This window comes from Argiope bruennichi, chromosome X2, assembly GCF_947563725.1.
Source record: "Argiope bruennichi chromosome X2, qqArgBrue1.1, whole genome shotgun sequence".
Taxonomy (NCBI): Eukaryota; Metazoa; Arthropoda; class Arachnida; order Araneae; family Araneidae; genus Argiope; species Argiope bruennichi.
Window position 1 is genome coordinate 42,408,320 of NC_079163.1, and position 19,769 is coordinate 42,428,088.

The 19,769-nt window shown below is 26.9% G+C and overlaps 1 protein-coding gene across 1 annotated transcript in view; it reads left to right on the forward strand.

The window, feature by feature from the left end:
- Nucleotides 1-3,115: 3,115 nt before the first annotated feature.
- LOC129960897 (tRNA-splicing endonuclease subunit Sen2-like) overlaps nt 3,116-19,769 on the forward strand; it is a 33,904-nt gene continuing 17,250 nt past the window's right edge. Inside the window, exons 1-4 of the mRNA XM_056074615.1 lie at nt 3,116-3,648; nt 13,788-13,867; nt 17,697-17,898; nt 18,534-18,587. Coding sequence (XP_055930590.1) covers nt 3,286-3,648; nt 13,788-13,867; nt 17,697-17,898; nt 18,534-18,587 — 699 coding nt within the window. The 5' untranslated portion in view covers nt 3,116-3,285. The remainder of the gene's footprint in view (nt 3,649-13,787; nt 13,868-17,696; nt 17,899-18,533; nt 18,588-19,769) is intronic.

Here is a 19,769-nt window from a genome sequence, read left to right on the forward strand (position 1 = left end):
TCATAGTTTTATAAACTCCCTGACACAGAAGAAGGGAGGATTTAATTTATAAAGCTGTATTATTTATATATATGTTTCAAAGCTATTTTATTACTATGCAAAGAAAGTATTTCCTATAAGAAGAAAAAAAAAAGTTTCAACATTTAAATACATAAATATTTTTTATCAAGTTTTTTAAATTTAGAAAACAATTATATATCTTATATCTACATAACCTTTTGCTTTCTACAATTCTCCTTAAAAGAATAATGCAAATTGATAAATTGAAATATCAACAGCTTTTTAAAGTTAGGAAGCTGGAAATTTCAGTTGAAAATTTTTGCCTCAGCTAAGTGTTTCCTAGTCATGTAATTTCTCATCTTTTTGAATGAATTGAAACATTAACAGCTTTTTAAAGTTAGGAAGCTGGAGATTTCAATTGAAAGTTTTTCCCTCAGCTAAGTGTTTCCTAGTCATGTAATTTCTCATATTTTTGAATGACAATGATATAAATAAGTCTAAAATTTACTATAGACTGCCATACACAACTTCTTATATACTCCTTGGAGAAAAAAAAGGGGGAGGGGAAATGGAAAAAAATTCATTTGTATAAAATATTTTTGTTTCAGCAATTTTAAAAAAGCATTGACAATCATCGTTTTAACAAAAACAGAATTCCAAATATTCTGAATGTTATATTCTGAAAGAAGTTATTGTTTTCTTTGTCACAATATAATTATTTCTTGAGTACTAATGTGAAAATACTATAATATCTGATTTAAGGAATACCACTGATACTTTTGAGAAATGGTTTTGATGTGATTTATTGAAATTATAGTATCTTTTGCATAAGAAAAAATTATATATTTATACTTTTATTAAAAATGATTTTAATACACAAGCTTTATTTCAATTAAGTGGACACATGATTCTGTTTAAAACTATACCAATATAGAATAGTTAAGGATTTCTACAAGAAATTCACTTGAAAATATTATTTGTTTAAAATTTGCCCAGAGCATTATCTGGATATTTGAAAAAGCCAGATTAGTTCAATAGTGAAATTTATAATACAAATCTTTTTGCACATATACATATTGATTATTTATAAACTGAACATAAATATAGAAAATTTATATCAATATAGAATGTTTGTTTCAAGACAACTTAGATTATCAGCCAATTTAACTACAAACAAGAAATGACTTGAAATGAATTCTACAGTATTTTAAAAATTAATCACTAAAAGAAAGAATTCTACAGAAAATTTGTCACTAGAAGAAAGAACAGGATATGTATATAGAATACTGTGAATTATTATTATAGTACAAACCCTTCATTTGAGCTGATAAAAAAATTAATTTTATTAATCTACATGTAGGAAATAATAAAAGAAACAAAAAGAAAGTAAGTGCATGGTTTATTTCTATTCTGATTTAATATTACAAGCAGTATTCTACACAAATCATAATTATTGTGATGTTATTTTCAAATATATATACATGTAGTAATTTTCTTTTATGGATAGTATGTAATTTCTTTTTTGATAATTGTTCAAATAATTATTTAGCAAGATAACTTTATCTGTTTATTTTTAATATAAGTACAGCTACAAATCTGTTTATTTTTAATACAACTACAGCTACAAATCTGTTTATTTTTAATACAACTGACATATTTCAGTAACTTTTATAATAATAAAATATTATTATATAAAAATATTAAAAATAAATATTATATTCAGAAATAATTTCTTCTATCAGAAAATCATTGTAAGGAAAATTTTCAAAATACTGAGGGGAAAAAAAAAATAATAATAAACACTCAATATATGAATGCACTGTCAACTAAATTTTAAGAAAAAAAAATCCTTAAAAAAAAATCAGTTTAATTATAATTATGCCCTATAGTACACACACTAACTTCTTTATGAAGCAAAATTGAAGAGTAATAAATCTGTTAAACAGTGCAGGATCTTTATGTAAATTTTAGTTAATTCCTTTAATGATTGGTATGAAACACAAACTATTATTTCTATTTTCTACTGACCAATATTTATTTCATGAGAATTTTGAATATTTAGAAGTTACAGCAATTATTTTCTCTTTTTGTTCACTGAATTTTTTTCTGTTTTAATAATTTTAGAATTAAAAATTATTTAAAACAAAAATTTAATATTTCTTTTTGTTAGCATTAATTAAAATTATTTATTGATTATAAATTCAACTATTATTAATGAATATCTAAATTCAGCACTAAAATTAGATGAACATTAATTGCAATAAAATATAAAATACTTAAAAGCATGAGTGTTGGTCAAAAAAAAGTTAAGATAATTAGAGTGAATTATTCGTAAAAAAAATCCCTAAATTAAATAACTTTTTAAAACAAGCATAAATTTAATGGGAATTTTTTTTAATTACTACACAGTATTAATTATTACTAAATAAATAATTGCAATTGTTTTCTTAAAACCTTTTCGAAAGCTAGGAATACAGTAGCATTCATAACTTATTCTGAACTCGTTGTTTATATTCACTAAAATATTTTCTAAAATTTTCATAGACAATATGAAAATAATTTAAAAAAATGCCTGTTACGGCATTAAAGGTTCGAAAGAATGAGGGAAAAAAACATTTTCATTTCCCATCTCAAACTTATATAGGCAAACAGAAATTTAATAATACAAATTCCCCTCTTTATTTTCCATCTTTAATGTAAATAAACACGTAATTCTCTAACCAATCACAATCCACGAAACAGACGGAGAAAGAAAGCCAATGATTGGACTGAAAAAGGTTGACATACAAAGAGTCGATTTCTAGATTGTGTTTCTTTCGCCATCGATTGTGTTTCTTTCGCCATCGATTGTGTTTCTTTCGCCATCTATTAGCAGTCTATAAAACTAAAATCACAAAGTTGAAGTAAATATAATTACTATATTTTCTAAAATTATTTCCTTAAAAATTTTTTTGTTGTACATATTAATAATTTTTTTTAAAAATTAAAAATGTGAATAAAATAATAGTTATTTTCAATAAGCGTTTAAATATAAGAATAGCAAAAAGTATTTGTTATTCAGAAAAACAGGGATTAAACATCTCTACTTCCGTGTATGTTTTCTTTACCATCTGATTTGACATTTACCGGATTGTGGAGTTATCCATAAGGAAAATAAATATTTTTCTCAAATACAAACGATCGTCAAAATTTTCATATTTCATTACCTTTCACCTTAAAAATCATTTCTTGTTATAGGATTTTAATTTGTAAATACTGAGATTTATATAATTTTCTGGAAGATCAATGGAAGAGAAAAAATCGGCGGAAAAGAAGAACTCGATGGAAGAGAAACACTCGATGGATGATAAAAACTCGAAAGAGAAAAACTCGATGGAAGAGAAAAACTCGATGGCTGAGAAGAGCTCGATGGATGAGGAAAACTCGATGGATGAGGAAAACTCGATTTATGAGAGAAACTCGAATTTGCTATTGACACCGGTGCCAAAGGAAGACTGCACATTTAAAAAGGAATATCCTTTTCCGATCGTAACACCTGAATGTAAACCAAATGAATCTGATCCTGACTGGAAAATTCACGAGGGTTATCTAGAAGGTGATTACGTACTGGTTCATGAGGAGCGAAGCATAAAAATGTTGTATACTATGGTACAGTATTTTTTTTTACCATATAATTTTCGTATTTTAATTTTTTTTATAGTGCTGTTAATTATTTCGTTACATATTTCACATTTCTACAGTAAAAACGAAATACCATTGTATGGGATTTAGTAAATTTCAAAATCTCTTGAGATTGTACTACAGTTTGTCAGCGTTTCATTCTTTAAATTCTCGAAAAACTATTAGTAATGTATGGAAATCATGTAAAATTGACATAAAGTGCTAATTTTAAAAAATTCATTTAAATGCTTTATTACATGTTTTTAATTTTGATGCCTTTTTATTTTAAATTAGAATATCTTGCTTAAAACTGTTAAGCAAGAGCAGCTATAAAATTTCGTTATTTTTTGTACATAAATGATGCCAGCCTTGAATTCCTAGGTGTTCTGATTTTACTGTAGTAGATAAGCAGCAGGAAAAATTGGTTAGGTTTTTATTTTGGTGAATTTTATTACTTAAACCTTAAAATATGAGGCATTTTAAATGATTTCATTATTTCCCGTCATGCTGTTGTAATTCCAGTCCTTTTGTTGTGGTTAATATGAAAATCCCATTTTGGTTTGTAGAGAAATGCAGTTTTATGTTGAAACTTTTATTAAATTCCACAGATAAAAGTATAGTGTTATTTTATTGAATGTATAGAGTTATTATTAAAGTATAGTGTTATTTTATTAAGTTGATGATTATGTCATATTAGTTTAATAGTGAGCATATTTCTGTGTTCAAAATATTTTATGCTGTCCTAGTTGATCTATTACTGAGAAATTTTTAAGAAAGTTTTTTAAAGTATTTTAGTGGTGTCATAATATTCGAATGAATTTTGTTTATTGTAAGGATGTATTTAAAAATCTGTTTGAAAAAAATTACATTTGAAAGCTAATTGATGAGTAGAATTATATTTTTAAGAAACTGACTTTATGAATTTAGGTTTCTCTTTAGAAATTCTAATAATCAGAAAAATTATGTTTGAAAGTATATTGCGTACTTGCATATTAAATACATGCCATTGGAGAGCTTTAATATTAACTGCTTGCCATTGGCAAACTTGTTAAATTTTAAATATGAAAAAACCTATTGGCATGTGATCTTTAGTGATTGATAGCTGGCATTCAGTTAATACACAAATTGAAATTTTGTTTTAGGAAACTGGCTTAATGAATTTATTTTTCTCTTTAAAAATTCATTCCTTTTTAATTTCAAGTTAATTTGTTGTGCATTTTAAGTTTTACAAAATTTTTTATTTTAAAATAATTTTCTACTATAGATCATTTTCTGGAGTTTGGACTGATCGTGAGATACTGAAGCTTTGAGAACTTTCATAATGTCTACTTCTTTAAGGATGTTTAGTGTTTAAATGCAAATGCAGTTAAAAGAATAATTTTAATATAAGATATTTTATTACTTGTAAAAATTATTTTAATTCAATAATTATTTATCACAAATTTGCATGTTATTTTCCTATTTTGAGATTAAAATAGAATTCTTCAGAGTAAAATGATATTGTAAATGTTTCTACTCGTAGTAAAGGGATTTTGGATGTGAAAGAGTTTAAGAATCTCTGATAAAACCAAAACTATAATGGATATTATGTACCTTTTAAAAAACTTTTCTTGAGTTTTTTAGAGTTTTAATTCAATATTTTGATCATTGATAATATGGTTTTCTTCAACATAAGTTTTTATTTTGTCTCTGACATTATATTTTCATCCTGAAATTAAATCATTTTCCAGCATGATAGAACTGTATATAACATTAATATTTTTAGTTGGCATTTCATCTTAAAATCAACAAACAATTGAAGAAATTGTGAAATAGATTACATAATCTGTTTGAAAACCATAGATGGGATTTTCTTAGCCCAGTTTTAAATAAAAAACTTTACCCAATCATTATATTCAAAGATATATGTTGTCTTATTATTTGAGTTTTAAGTATTTTATCTCTTGTATTAAACATTATTATCCAATCTCTGCTCGTCTAAGATTTTAATATGTCATTCCATGCCAAATTAACCAGTCCTCAACCTGACTATTTTCAATTTACATGAAAATTTCAGAGATCATTCTCTCCAGTGATATAAATGAGAATGTATTTTTAGAATTTTTTTTTTGTCTTATTGGATTTTGGTATTAATTTTTAAATTTTGGTGACATGCATTAACTTTTCAAATCTGGAATTACTTAATTTCTATTATGTCTAGAGGGTTGTTTACCTTTTATTTTAAAGGGAATTTCTTAAGTTTTAAGATGATGATTTACTTAAATATACTTGATAAAAAAAATATTTCTTTTCAGTTTTGAAAAGAATTTTTTTTATGGTGTTTTGTAAAAAAAAAAAAAAAAAAAAAAAAATATGTATATGTTTTTTGCTATTTTATATGCTATAAATCCTGAAATTTACGGAGTGGGTTTTCAACGATATCAGGAGATATGACAATAATAAGTTTATTAAAATAATAATGAAAAAGAATATAAAGTGCTTTTAAAGATTTTTCATATATATATATGTATATATACTACAGTATTTTAAATCCTCAAATTTTTGAAGTAGATCTTAATGGGAATCTATGGTTAACATGATGAGAAAGTATGGGGATGCTTTTAAAAATCTATAAAAATCGGTAAATAAAAAAGAAAAAAACAACAACATAGGATAAGAAGTTACCTTTTTATATTATGACATATTACAAATAATTATTTACTTATCTTATATAAAAATTAAAAGTAGCATATGTCAGTGTGAGTAAACCATTTGATAATCACAACTATTCTGTTTATCTACAAGAAGCATGTGAAGACTTATCTAGACTTTCTTTTGCAGAAATGTGACTTATGCGTAGTCTAGTTCTTCCTTTGCTTAGTTTCATCTCATCTCAGTGGGTAAACAATTAGTTGGCAGAAATGTTGCTTAAAATTTTCACTTACAAGCATTTTTTTAAGTGAAAAAAATGTTTTTTATTTGTTAAGTAATTAAAACATTTTGTTATGTCATTGTTCTGATATATAAAATATCTCTTCTGCTGTCAGTTCAATTTAGTTTTTTAAGTCTATTACTGTGTGTTATTTTCTTATTATGTATGAAATAACAATTGGATGAAGACATTTTTACTTATCATTTAAAATTTTAATTTTGTTCTTGTTTAATTTTGTGACAACATGGAAAAACCAAGTATATCAAAACAATAATTGCTATATTGTTGTTATCCATTTTAGAAGCCTAGTCATGATTATCTTAAGAGGACTTTGAGATCTGTGAATGGAAATAGTTTCATACATAATGCCAGTTTAAATGAAGGTTTCTAGATATGTAATGTGTGTTGTGTAGTTTTACCAAACTACACTAAAGCTTCCTGAGATTTTAACTTGTCAAGGAGATTGGCATTCAGACAGCTTAGAATTGTAAAATGATTTGAATTTTCCTGAAATATCATCAATTTCAGAGAAAATAAAGGCAGTTGAAGCTTTGAAAAAAATCTGCCTACTATCTAAGAAATGGTTATTAAAAGAAAACATTTAATTGAAAAACATGCTTCAGAAACAAAAATTGGAAAGCTTATGTAAACTTAAAAAAAAAAAAAAAAAAAAAAAAAAAAAACTAAATTTAAGTCCCAATATCTCTAAATCTGACACTGTAAAAAATTATGACTGTGAAATTATTGACCAATTGAAAGAAAAGTGCAATCATACTACAAACAAAAGTATTAGAACACTTATTATAACTAGGCTTCTCAAAAGCTAGACTTTTAAAAAAAAATATTATTAAATTAAAATGGTATAATATTGTGTCCAAACCCAAAACCTGGGAGAATATTAGATCCTGCAATTGTAGACTTAGTCAAAGATTTCTATCAAAATGAATATAGTCATCCGATACATGGTAAACCAAAACTTTGTTTCTGTAAAAAATAATAAAAATAAATAAATAAATACAAAAGATGGCAAGCATTTACAGGTTCAATGGCATTTACTTTTAAGTACATTAAGAGATATATATTATTTAAGGAGTATTACCATCAGCAGACAATTGGATTTTCTAAATTTTGTGAGCTTCAATCCAAATATTGTATCCTTTTTGGATTCAATGGAATACATTCTGTGTATGTTTGCACAATATGTCAGAATGCCAAATTGATGATAGCTCAGTGTAAAATACAAGAACTGACAAATGGTGAGCTGCCAATTCAAACATACAAAGATATGACAAGCAGCATAATTTGTTTTAGTCAAAACCTATTCATTTTCCCAGGAATCGGCTGTAAAAAAAATAGTTGATCTCAGCCATGATGACTTGGACATTGATGACGTTGTTAGCTTTGTTTCTTGCCAATATTTAAATAAGTGTTGGTTAATTATCCATCTTTCAAGTATCCTCAATTTCCTGATATACTAGTTGTGCTTAAAAAGAAGGTTTTAATAAAAGTTGATCCTATAACAGCTACAGGAAGAGTTTATTGACTTAGAGATTTAAAAACAAATAAGGGAAACAGGAAATTATCTGTCAAATTTAAGAAAAAGTAAGAGGTTGCTCTTTAGTATATTATATATATATATATATATATATATATATATATATATATATATATATATATATATATATATATATATATATATATATATATATATATATATATATATATATATATATATAGTAAGAAAAAGTTTGAAGTTCCCTGCCTGAGGGTGACCCTTGAAAAAGTCTTCAGGCCGGATTCTTTTTTTTATATATATTTTTTTAGTTCAATTTTTATTTCGTTTTTTTATTTTCCTATTAACTTGATTTTAATACTTTTGTGTATATATATATATATATTTAATGATATTTTTAAATCTAAATTATGTCCTAATTAATTTGTCTTAATTCAGCAAATATTAACTTCATTCTAAAATATTCTCTTATTTCCTGATCTCATTCACTTTTTCTATTTAATTAATTCAACTGAAGCTTTGTAAAAATGTTTAAGTCTGCGGTTCCCACACTCCGAGTGAAGGGTTAAAAAATTGTCTAGCTATGCAAATTCTTCTAAACGGTACTTAGTTTCCCCTATCGAAATCGACATGTGTAAAGAAATCCCTATCAGAATCTCATAGTATATAAACATTGGGAAAAAATATTCTCGCTCTCTTGCCCCTTTTTTGCTGTCTTCAGCTCTTGTGCCGAACCGTGAGCCGACGTGTTTTGTCCGTGCTGCTTGCACATAAATCATGCCTCCTGGGATAGAATGAAACGAAGTTAAAAATTTGGAATTGTCTTCGGCCATGACTCTGCTCCAGAAATTATGTGTTACATATATAAAAACTTTTATAAATAAACCTATCTTCTCTCTTTTTATATTTGATTATGTAATAGTATACACAAAGATTTTAAAATTAAATCTCTGTTGATGTGCACTTATAATAAAATCGGAATTGTAATCCATTATTAGTTATGTAATAAACTTGAACTTATTTTCCATATCTTCTGATGCCAATGAGACCCCACTCTGTAAATTTCAGGATATTAGTAAATTCAGGATATTCAGAATCAGGATAAATAACATATTTTTTTAAAGCACCATCTTTAATTTTTTTTAAAAATTGAAAATTATAAAGAAATATTTTTTTTTTGCCAAGCATATTTGAATAGCATATCATATGAATTTCTCTTTAAAATGAGGGATCAAATATCCTTTTAGGTTTAAAAATTCAATTCAAGTAATTCAAGATTTAAAAAGTTAATGCATGCCAAGAAATGACTATTTTTCAAAAACATAAAAAAATAAGTACATCAAAACCCAATAAGTGTTAAAAAATGTAAAAATATATTTTCATTTATTCCATTAAAGAGAATGATCTCAAAAAGTTTAATTCAGATTTGAAATTATCAGTTGGAATTTCGAAATTTTTTAGTTCATTTGTTTAGATTGACCCTAGTATCCCTTTATAAATATGTTTATTTGAAAATGCTTTATTTGTTCATATGCTGTTCTTTCATAATTTTAAAGAATTATTTAAAATTATGAAAGAATTAAGTTCTGTGTCTTAAATTAAGTTGAAAGCAGAAAAACAAATTTAAATATATGTATTGTTATCATAAGATTTTAAATTCTTCTCGCTTAAATATCAAAAAATATATTAATTGGGTTAAGTACTCATAACCTTTGCAATCTTAGCTATTTAGAAGGAAATAAAACAATTCTAAATACCCAAAAATAAATTATTAAATTGATACTTATTGAATAATGTTAAAGCTAACTTTTTTGCAATAGAAACAATTAAAATGACTTTCATAAGAAGATTAACAATTTTGAGGTAGCAGAATATTATCTTTGAATCACATCTATCTGTCAAAACTGTTTACAAGTTTAAATACTGGGAAAAAAATAAAGATTTTCTAGTTTACCTTCAAGTTCAAATAATTGAACATTAATATTAGGCAATAATAAATCTTTTATCATGCTGCTTTTAAAATACCATGCAAACTTAATTAACTTCTCTTATTGGGCCACACCAAATCTGATATGATGTAAATCTATGTTGAAAATCATATATCCTGTATAAAAAATGCTATAATTCAGAATAAACGAATAATAGTAAATAAAAAAACCTTCAAAAAATATGTAATGGTGAAAAAGTGAATTTATGGTTTCTGTTAATAATAAAACGAAATATAAATAATCTATTTTATATAAAATGATCTGATTTTATTTATAAGAATGTCTTCGATGTCACTGTAAGCATTGATTATTAAATATTAAGCATGTAGAATTTTGAGACGTAACTTGCAGCGACCCATTTTGTTCGTACATCAGTTTTGTATACTTGGCCTAAAATTGTATCATCGTGCAGTATTCATGTTCTTAATGTCATCCATGAAAACTAGAAATAACCTTTAGATATCTTACATTATTGTAAAAGATCATCAATAAAAGAACTGCAGAATTTATTAAACTTATAATCTTAAAGCCCCTTACAGCATAAATAAATACAAATGAGAGATGGGATTTGTGTAAGGGATGCAAAACAAAGATTGGTCTATGGTCAATAATTATATTCTTCATTCCCAATAGCTTGTAATTTGAGGCATGTAGTAGTGACATTTTTCTTGCACTGTATGTTCGTTAAGTTATGTTATTTTCAAGTCAATGGTATTTAAAAGAAATTCATATTGTCAAATAGTCATATTTCTAATTCTAGTACTTGTGTATTAATTGCATGTGAGTGATTAATCTTCTAAGGTGTCATGTTTATTGTAACTAACAATTAATCACTAAAAAAGTTACGTTTATTTATGAGCTATGTTTTTTCTATTATATATGTAGTTAAACCTAAAGTTTGCCGTTCGCATGTGATTAATATATATATATATATATATATATATAAGCATAAATTTTAAAGCAGAAGACAGTGTCGAAGACACTTTGCACTTTTAAGTTCGCTTTAATCCATCCCGGGAAGGTATAATTTATTTACAAGAGGCGCGGACAAGGCACGTCCGTTCACAGCATGGCACAGGAGCAGATTAGCGTAAAAAGAGAAAGAAATAAATTATCCCTGGTCTTATATAACATGAGATATTGATAGGGAAAATATTTTTTCACAGTGCTTATATACAATGAGATTTCGATAGGGAATTCTAACACGTCTCAATCACAAGCAAGGGGACACACAGGATCTTTTTTAAAAAGAATGTGTTTGCGGGACATTTTTCTATCCCTTCACGCGGAGTGTGTGAAAGTGCAAATGTAAGCATTTTTAAAAAACTTCTCTTGAATTAATTAAGTAGAAAAAGGGGAATGGGATCAGGAAATAAGAAAATATTTTAGAATGAAGATACTATAGTCTAAATTAAGGTAAAACTTTGGAAATTAATTTGAACTGAAGTTAGAGTTTAAAATATCATTACAATTCCCCCCCCCCCGTCGCAAGACGTGGAAGTGCATCTGGGTCCTTCGACACACAGCCATACCTTACATAGGTGACCAAGTAATAAATTAAAATTTAAAGGCATATTAAAAGTGATACCTAAGTCTCCCTTACCTTTACATTAATATAAAAATCATTTTGAACAAGATTATGTAAAATATAAAAAAGATATCTTTAGATAAACTTAATATTCAATGACACCAAAAATAATAATATTAAAATGTGCAATATAAGCATGATTTTCTGCAGAAACTCAGTCTGTAAGAGTGTTTCTATTTGGTGAGGAATGTCTCTAAAGAATACTTGCACACAGTGTCCTTTAATAGTAGAAGGCTCACCAAAATCATCAAATTGGATGTAAAATAATGGAATAATAAATTGAACTTGTATAATAATAAAATGTCAACATAATTCTGATTTTTGTATGTAACATTTGAATCTGAAAATAATAAATATGAGATTCAAAATATTATTATTATAAACATTAATACTCAAAACAGATGGCATAAAAATGTGTAATTTTAAAAGAAAAAACTTTTAACCCACTAGTTAGCCAATTAGTGGTGATTATTTAAACCTTGTCCACCAATTTCTTGTAGTGGGTGAAATTTAATGACCTAAAATTAGGACATCAAGAAGGGGGATGTAATTCTTATTCTCTTTCTACTCTCATCCAGGAATATTTGTTTCCAAAGATGAGAACAAAATATCCAGGATAAAAATAGAAAGATAGAAATGTATTGTGAGATTGACCCTATACTCAAATCTCAATAAGACTGCTGTATTTGAATTATGTTGTGATGGCACCTATCACATCATCATCATCATCATGAAGAAAAGAAAAGAACTAACTCTTACGAGTGGAGACAAGGGCCAACCTAAGTTGGGGTTTATGTGGAAGAAACATGGAAAACAAAAGGATTTTTTTTTAATTTAAATTATTATTCATGACTTAATTTTAATTTTTCTGGTGGGTAATATGTTCTTAACTTTGGTACATAGACAATATCAGTAGCCTTGTTTGTTAATGCATTTGGTTTAGTTATTTCATAATTTACATCTGAAAGTTTAATTACTATTTCATATGGACCCGAAAATACTGGAGATAATTTTCTATTTTGTTGTCATTATTGACGGTTATTTAGGTTTATATAATATTTTCACAAATATAATTCTTTGTCTTTTATGCTTCTAATATAAAATGATTAATGAGATTTCTGTATTAATGTAAAGATAAGGAAAACTTAAGTATCACTTTCAATATACTTTAAGTATTAACCTCTTACTTGGTCACCACTGTAGGGTATGGTTGTGTGTCAAAGGGCCCTGACGCACTTGCACGTCTTGCGGTAGGGGAAAAATTGTAATGATATTTTAAACTTTAATTTCAATTGTAATTAATTTCCAAAGTTTTATCCTAATACAGTCCATTCTAAAATATTCTCTTATTTCCTGATCCCATTCAACTTTCTCTACTTAATTAATTCAAGAGAAGTTTTGTAAAAATGCTTACATTTGCACTTTCATACGCTCTGCGTGAAGGGATAGAAAAATGTCCAGTAAGCATTCTGTTAAAAAAGATCCCCGTGTTTCCCTTATCAGAATCAACATGTATGAAAAATCTCTATCAGAATCTTAATAGTATGTAAGCATCGTGAAAAAATATTTTCCCTATCAATATCTCATGTTATATAAGACCATATATATATTTATTTCGCTCTCTTCTTATGCCGAGATGTAAGCGGACGTGCTTTATCCACGCCTCTTGTAAATAAATTATGCCTTCCCGGGATGGATTAAAGCGAACTTAAAATTTCAAAGTGTCTTTCTTGTCTTCGAAACTGCCTCTCTGCATTCAAAAATTATGCTTACATATGTGTGTGTGTGTGTATTGCAATGTCACATTAGGAAGAAAAAAAAATACTTGTTGATTTCTTAATCAATAGTTAATGTCTGTCGTCTCACAGACACGAAGAGAAATATATTAAAATTATTCGTAAAAAAACAAAATTGATTTAAAAAAAATCTTTCTGTGTTTCATTAAAAAAAAAAAAAAGAATACCACTTGATAAAGATTTTTTATTTTGACCATATACTTTTTTTTTCTCTTCTTTTTTTATATATATAAGTGTACATAAAAAGACTGCTTATTTTTACTTTAATTGTTTATCTGATTGATTATCGTTTTAAAGTAATATTAAATTAACAATTTCTATTTTCTGACAGGGATTTTATGGGATAGGAACTTTAACGGGAGGTGCCCCAAGAATTTGCTCCCAGGAGTCCACAGAATCAGGAAAGCAAATGTAAGTTATAAATTAAATGTACAAATTCCCATATCTTTTTAGCTTATTTTGTTATTATATAGTATATTAGGCTAGGGGAGGTAGTAACTAGTTGTAAAAATATTTGTAAAAAATAAATAAATAAAAATTATTTTTAAAAATATAAAAATTTCTTGATGGTAACTGCTTTTTTTTAATAACATAAATATTCATCCAAAAAGAAAACATTTGGCAATTTAAATGATTTTAAAACAATAAATATTTTTTTTTTTCAAAACTTACCAACTGTTAGTACTTGCCTTGGCCCTGGAACAAGTTGTAACAATAAAAACATTATTATTTAAAAATATTTTTTTCATTAATATTCTTTTATAAATTGAAATAAAAAAGACATTGCAAATTATTATTACACAGCATAGTGATAATGAATATCAAGTAGTTTATAGTCAAAGAATTGTAAAGTTTCTTAATCAATCAACAGAAAAGTCAGATTTTAGCAGAATTGTAAATGAAATAAACTAATGACAGATTGTTTCCTTTTACAGATTTGCATATTAAATATTACACACATTCTTCATCAGATTCGATAGAGGTATCTCCATATGACAAATAAAGCCATTTTTGTATTCCTGATTTTATATTTGAATTCAAAATCTTTTATTCCCTTCTATAATTTTTTCCCCCTTTTCTTCTTGCTTTTATTTCTTATTAATTATCCAGTCATATTCTTTTCCTGATATGTCATTCTTGGATGTGTTATTTAGGACAGCGAATTTAGGACTTTTGCATTGACCTTTGTTAGACTTTTTTCCTAGGTAAAGTCTGAGAGAGAGGTCTAAGCTTTCAGGGGGAAATGAACTTTCTGTTTTAGGTGTGTGATTTCGGTAGAATCTTCTCAGCAGATATTTCACTAATGATCTGGTTTGTGTTCTCAATAACACTTGTATTCAGTTCTGACACTGTCTGTAGCAGCTCAAGACTTGCAGTTGGCTCATGACCAGTTTGTTTTAAAATCATTTCTCCTATTGTATCTGCATTAAGATTTAGGTGAATAGTGACATAGGATGGTGCAAAGCAGGGATCTTGAAAGATGTCAGTATTTAAGGGCCATATACCATTTGCTTTGAATCTATTCATGAACTTGACAGTGTATATAGCCAGTAGCAAATAATCTTTCATTTGTTTGAAAAGTCATAAATAATCATGGTTTTACTTGGATTGCTGTTCATCCAGGCTGCCTGATTTCTGTTTAAGTAGTTTTTGAGTAGATTTTAAATTCCACATCCAAGGGCTGCAAGTGATAGGAGTAGTGTGGAAGAAAGGATAACATGATTATATGATTATCCTTATCTTTATTTATAACTGTAATGTATACATATGAGCTGTGATTATCAAGTAACCAAACGACAGTTTGTTCCTTTGTAGGTGTAGATGTTTGATGCAATGATCTATGAATTTTACAAATTATTTTTCAATCATCCATCTTGATGAAATGCGAGCTTAGTTGGACAAACTTAATCAAATAATTCCATATATTGGATCGTAGCAAACATGAACATTAGTGAAAAATTGTTAAATTTTTCCACAGCATTTACAGTGCAAACGAGTGAATAAGCATTCTTCTTTGTGGATGTAATAGCTCCAACTTTTTTTTGGCCATGTGCAATCATGATTCTTTTCCATTTTTGAGCAATTGTAATCCCTGTCTCATTCATGTTCCAAGTTTGGAAGGATGAAAAGTTATATTTTTTTAAAAAAATCATCACATTAGTTTAGTTGTATGATGTTATTGAACTTGTAGGTGTTGCTTCTGGTGTTTTGAAGGATAATTGTGGATTCCTTTTCACAAATTTACTAAGATCGTCTGGAGCAGACATTTTATTTTTGTGTCAAGAAGAAGGATATACTGAATGGCAAATAATTACAGCACTGTGATAAGCTAGTTTTCTTACTTTTAATGCAAATAATCTGAAGTAAATATCTGCACATTTCATTGAACAAGAAGATATTTTCTCTTCTGCAAATGTAAATTGTAACCTTCATTTAGTATATTTAGCACAAAGAAAAACATTTTGCTTTTCCTTTTTAATATATCTTGCAACTATATGTGATAAATATGAATAATTGAAATGTGTTTCCAATGCTTAAATCATATTCTTAGAATTTGATTATAGCCAGTTCATATACATCTTGATTCTTTATGATAAAATTGTTCAGACTGATATTTTGTTTTGTAAACTTTTTCATTTCCTCTATTACTTTCACCAGTATATGGTGTAATTATCTCTTTTCATTTGGCATGTTTTAATCTGATTAGATAATATCTACTTGATATGTATGTATATGTGCGTTTTCTTTCCACTCTGTCATCTTTTCAAGTAATTTTTTTTTCTTTATCTTTATCTGCAACCATTCTTACATTATTTTATGTAGAATAAAATATTTGGCATTAATAGAAGTAAGTCTAACTATAAAAATCAAAACACAACTTGCCCCAAGATTTTGTTGTAACTTGTCGCATCATATGGTTTTGAACATTTTTTATTGACTTAAAAAATATTATGATTAATAAAAAATTTAAAGCTTTATTTTAGAATCTGATAATAGACAAAATAAACAGGAAACAAAATTTTACAAAGTCAATTAATGTACCTTAAATCAAAATTTCTCAAATATATATTTTTTTCCCCATTAATGAGTTGAAATTGAGCTTGAACAGAGTTTTTCGCTATCCATTTCAGCAAGGCACTAATCGTGCCTATTTAATAGATGTAATCATACAAATCGTATTTGATAGAATTATTCATTAAAAGTGTTAAAAATCACTCAATAATTCGCCTGTTACAACTTAACCTCTGTTACGACTAGACAATCTCTCTTTTCTACTTGGTGTATTGGATTGTTATATTATTTATTTATAACTCATGCTCACCCTGTCTTAATCTCACCCATCATAGGTACTTGCAGTTAATAAGTTAAATCAACACTGCATAACCAAAGGTTGTTATGGCTAAGAAAGGATTAATAGGAAAAGAAAAATTTTGAAGATTATATTAATGAATTACTTTTTTTAGATGGGGGTGGTGGTGGATGTGAAGCTCATCATTGTCTCTGACAGAATATTACACTTATTAAAACTGAGACTGACAATAAATTACAGTTTTTAAGTAATTTTTTTAAAAAAATATTTTAATTGTTGGCTCAACAATTTTTTTAGTCAGAATATTTAATTATTTCATAGTTTATGATCACCATTAAGATTAACATTAAAAACATTGTCTGTCTGCTTTCTAAAGTTTTCTTACTTATAAACTTTTCTTTAGGTTAATTATTTTTTGGTGGATTATTATCATTCTAAATTATATTAAAACTAAATGTATATAATTGTTTCTATGTATGGGGAAATAAATGCATGCTGTTTTTCCCCCTTATATCTCATTAGTTGGAATTTTGATATTTATTAATCTTTTTCATAAACAGAAAATGAATGAAATAATTTATTTGTAGTAAACAGTTGTTGAAAGTATCATTTTACATGTAAATGGAGTGAAAATCTAACGTATTTAAACATAAAAAGAAACTGTGCTTTATAAATATATATATATATATATATATACATACTATACAATAAATAGATATTTAATAATTGCTCAGTTTTAAACATCTATCTCCACTGTAATAAAAAAATAGAGTCGGTTTTTAAAACTTACTTATAGAATGAGCCTTTTTTTTTACACGAATCTGCTTACATATTAGAAATGTGATAAAGAAGTTTTTATTAAATAAATAAAAGGGATTTTAAATTGGGTTACTGCAGACTTATGTAATGAATTTTAAATACTTACTTTAGGACAAGTTCTGCAGCTAGTCAAGTGGATGATGTAATAGATGTTGTTTCCAGTGGTGATGAAGGTTCAAAATCAAAAACAAGCAAAGAAGAAGAAGAAGATGATGATGTTTTAATTGCCGAGGATTCACCTGATATTGGAAAAGTGTATCCAAAACTACCTGATTTTGAAGAAAAGGAAAGTTTACAACTTAGTTTTGAGGAAGTAAGGATTTTTTTTTTTTTTTTTTTGTGACAAATTATTATTCTAACCATATTTAAAATTCTTAAAAATAGCAGCAAAAATTTCTGCGTAAGTTTTTTCAAAATGTTTTAAAAGGATAAGTTAATGTTCTAACTTCCTTATAGAATATTATTTACTTATTAGCTGTTTCATCATAAATTTACAGTTTTTTTTTTTTTTTTTTTTTTTTTTAAACTTTTGAAAAGGAATATCAGATTTATCTTTAAGAACTAATGTGAGATTTTTTGAAGATTACGCAGAAGATTATATTTTAAAAACAATTCTTTATGTATGCTATGTTATTTAGCACATATTTCAACATCCTTCTTATCTTTAACTTTATTGTATTGTTATTGAAATTGCTTGCTTTAAGTATATATGTTATATTAGTCAGTGTGACCCTCCTCCTCCTTTTTTCTTTTCAAGTAAATTCAATGTTTTCCATAATTGTATTAAAAGAATGTATATGGATTTTGCACAAGGAGAGAATATATCTTTTCCCCCTGATATATAATTTTATATATTTATTGCCTTTATTTTGAAATGTATAATGCTTAAAATTTTATAATAAATTTTTAAAAACTTCTTTACCTTTTTAATGTAAATAACTTTTTTAGGCATTTTTCTTATCATACGCTTTAGGATGCTTGATGGTCAAGGAAAGAAACCAGGTAAATAGTGAATGAATTCTTCTTATTAGTTTTTATGAAATTATTTTTTTACTTAAGATATTTTGTAGAGCTTATTACTTAATACACAAAACCTTACCGACATCTAAATATATTTGTGCATTACATTTCATTACTTTTACAAGACATTTTGAAAATAAAAATGTTTTGTTTAATGCACCAATTTTAACTGTTCTTGTTGAATCGCGAAATTTAGGATATTATCAGCATAAGATCATATTATTTTTCTGGTTTTGCTGACAGGTATACAACATGCATTTCAAGTAATTTCCCTTGTTAATTTGATCTTTTTATTTTTACTTGAACAACAATTAGTGTAACTTTGCAGGTGCTTAAAAGATAATTTCTCATTTATAAATGGCAATTATAAACAGGAGATTTTTTGTAAAAAGTCCTATGAAGTTTGCATACGATGTTGAAGTTCAGTTTGATCAGGTTATCGTGTTCTTTATCATGTTTTGACTAAATCACTCTTATCTGGCCGTATTCACCATACCAGTTGCTGAACGACAGATTGTTCAACCAATGATCAACGAAAGATCATCAGCCAATGATTATTGGTATGCACAAACGGTAGTTTTACGATCAAGCATCAAGCCAGCAGGTGGCGCTGATGTAGCCAACCAGCCTTTCCTGTGTTTTGCCCCTATAGTGGATCCTCATTGGTTCAAATATGTCACGTGATTATCCCAAAGTTGACGTTTTATCATGTTTTTGTTATTATACGCTGGCTATTTTTTTCGTTCATCGTTTCTATTTACAAGAAATTAAATTTCCATTTACAGTCGATTAATTGCACTAATGTCTAGTGACAATCCCATAGAAATGCTTGTATGATATCAGCTAGGCTTTTTTTGAGGAGTGTTTCTCTGACGTTATTTATTAAGCAGCCTCCAACAATTGACTGACTGGCTCCTGTGTCAACACAAACTGTTCCTGTAGCTTCATATACTTCAGTGGCAAGTAAGGCTACGGGAGAAGTAAAACAAGTAAACATATGTATGGCATTAACCTGAGCATTGTCTTTCTTTGAAGAACAATTTGGACATTTCGATTTGATAAATCAGGGATGGCCACAGTATAAAAATAAACAGAATTTTCCACATGTCGTTAATGACCTATAACTTGAGTCAGAAATAGTATTGTTGTGAGTACTCCAAGGAT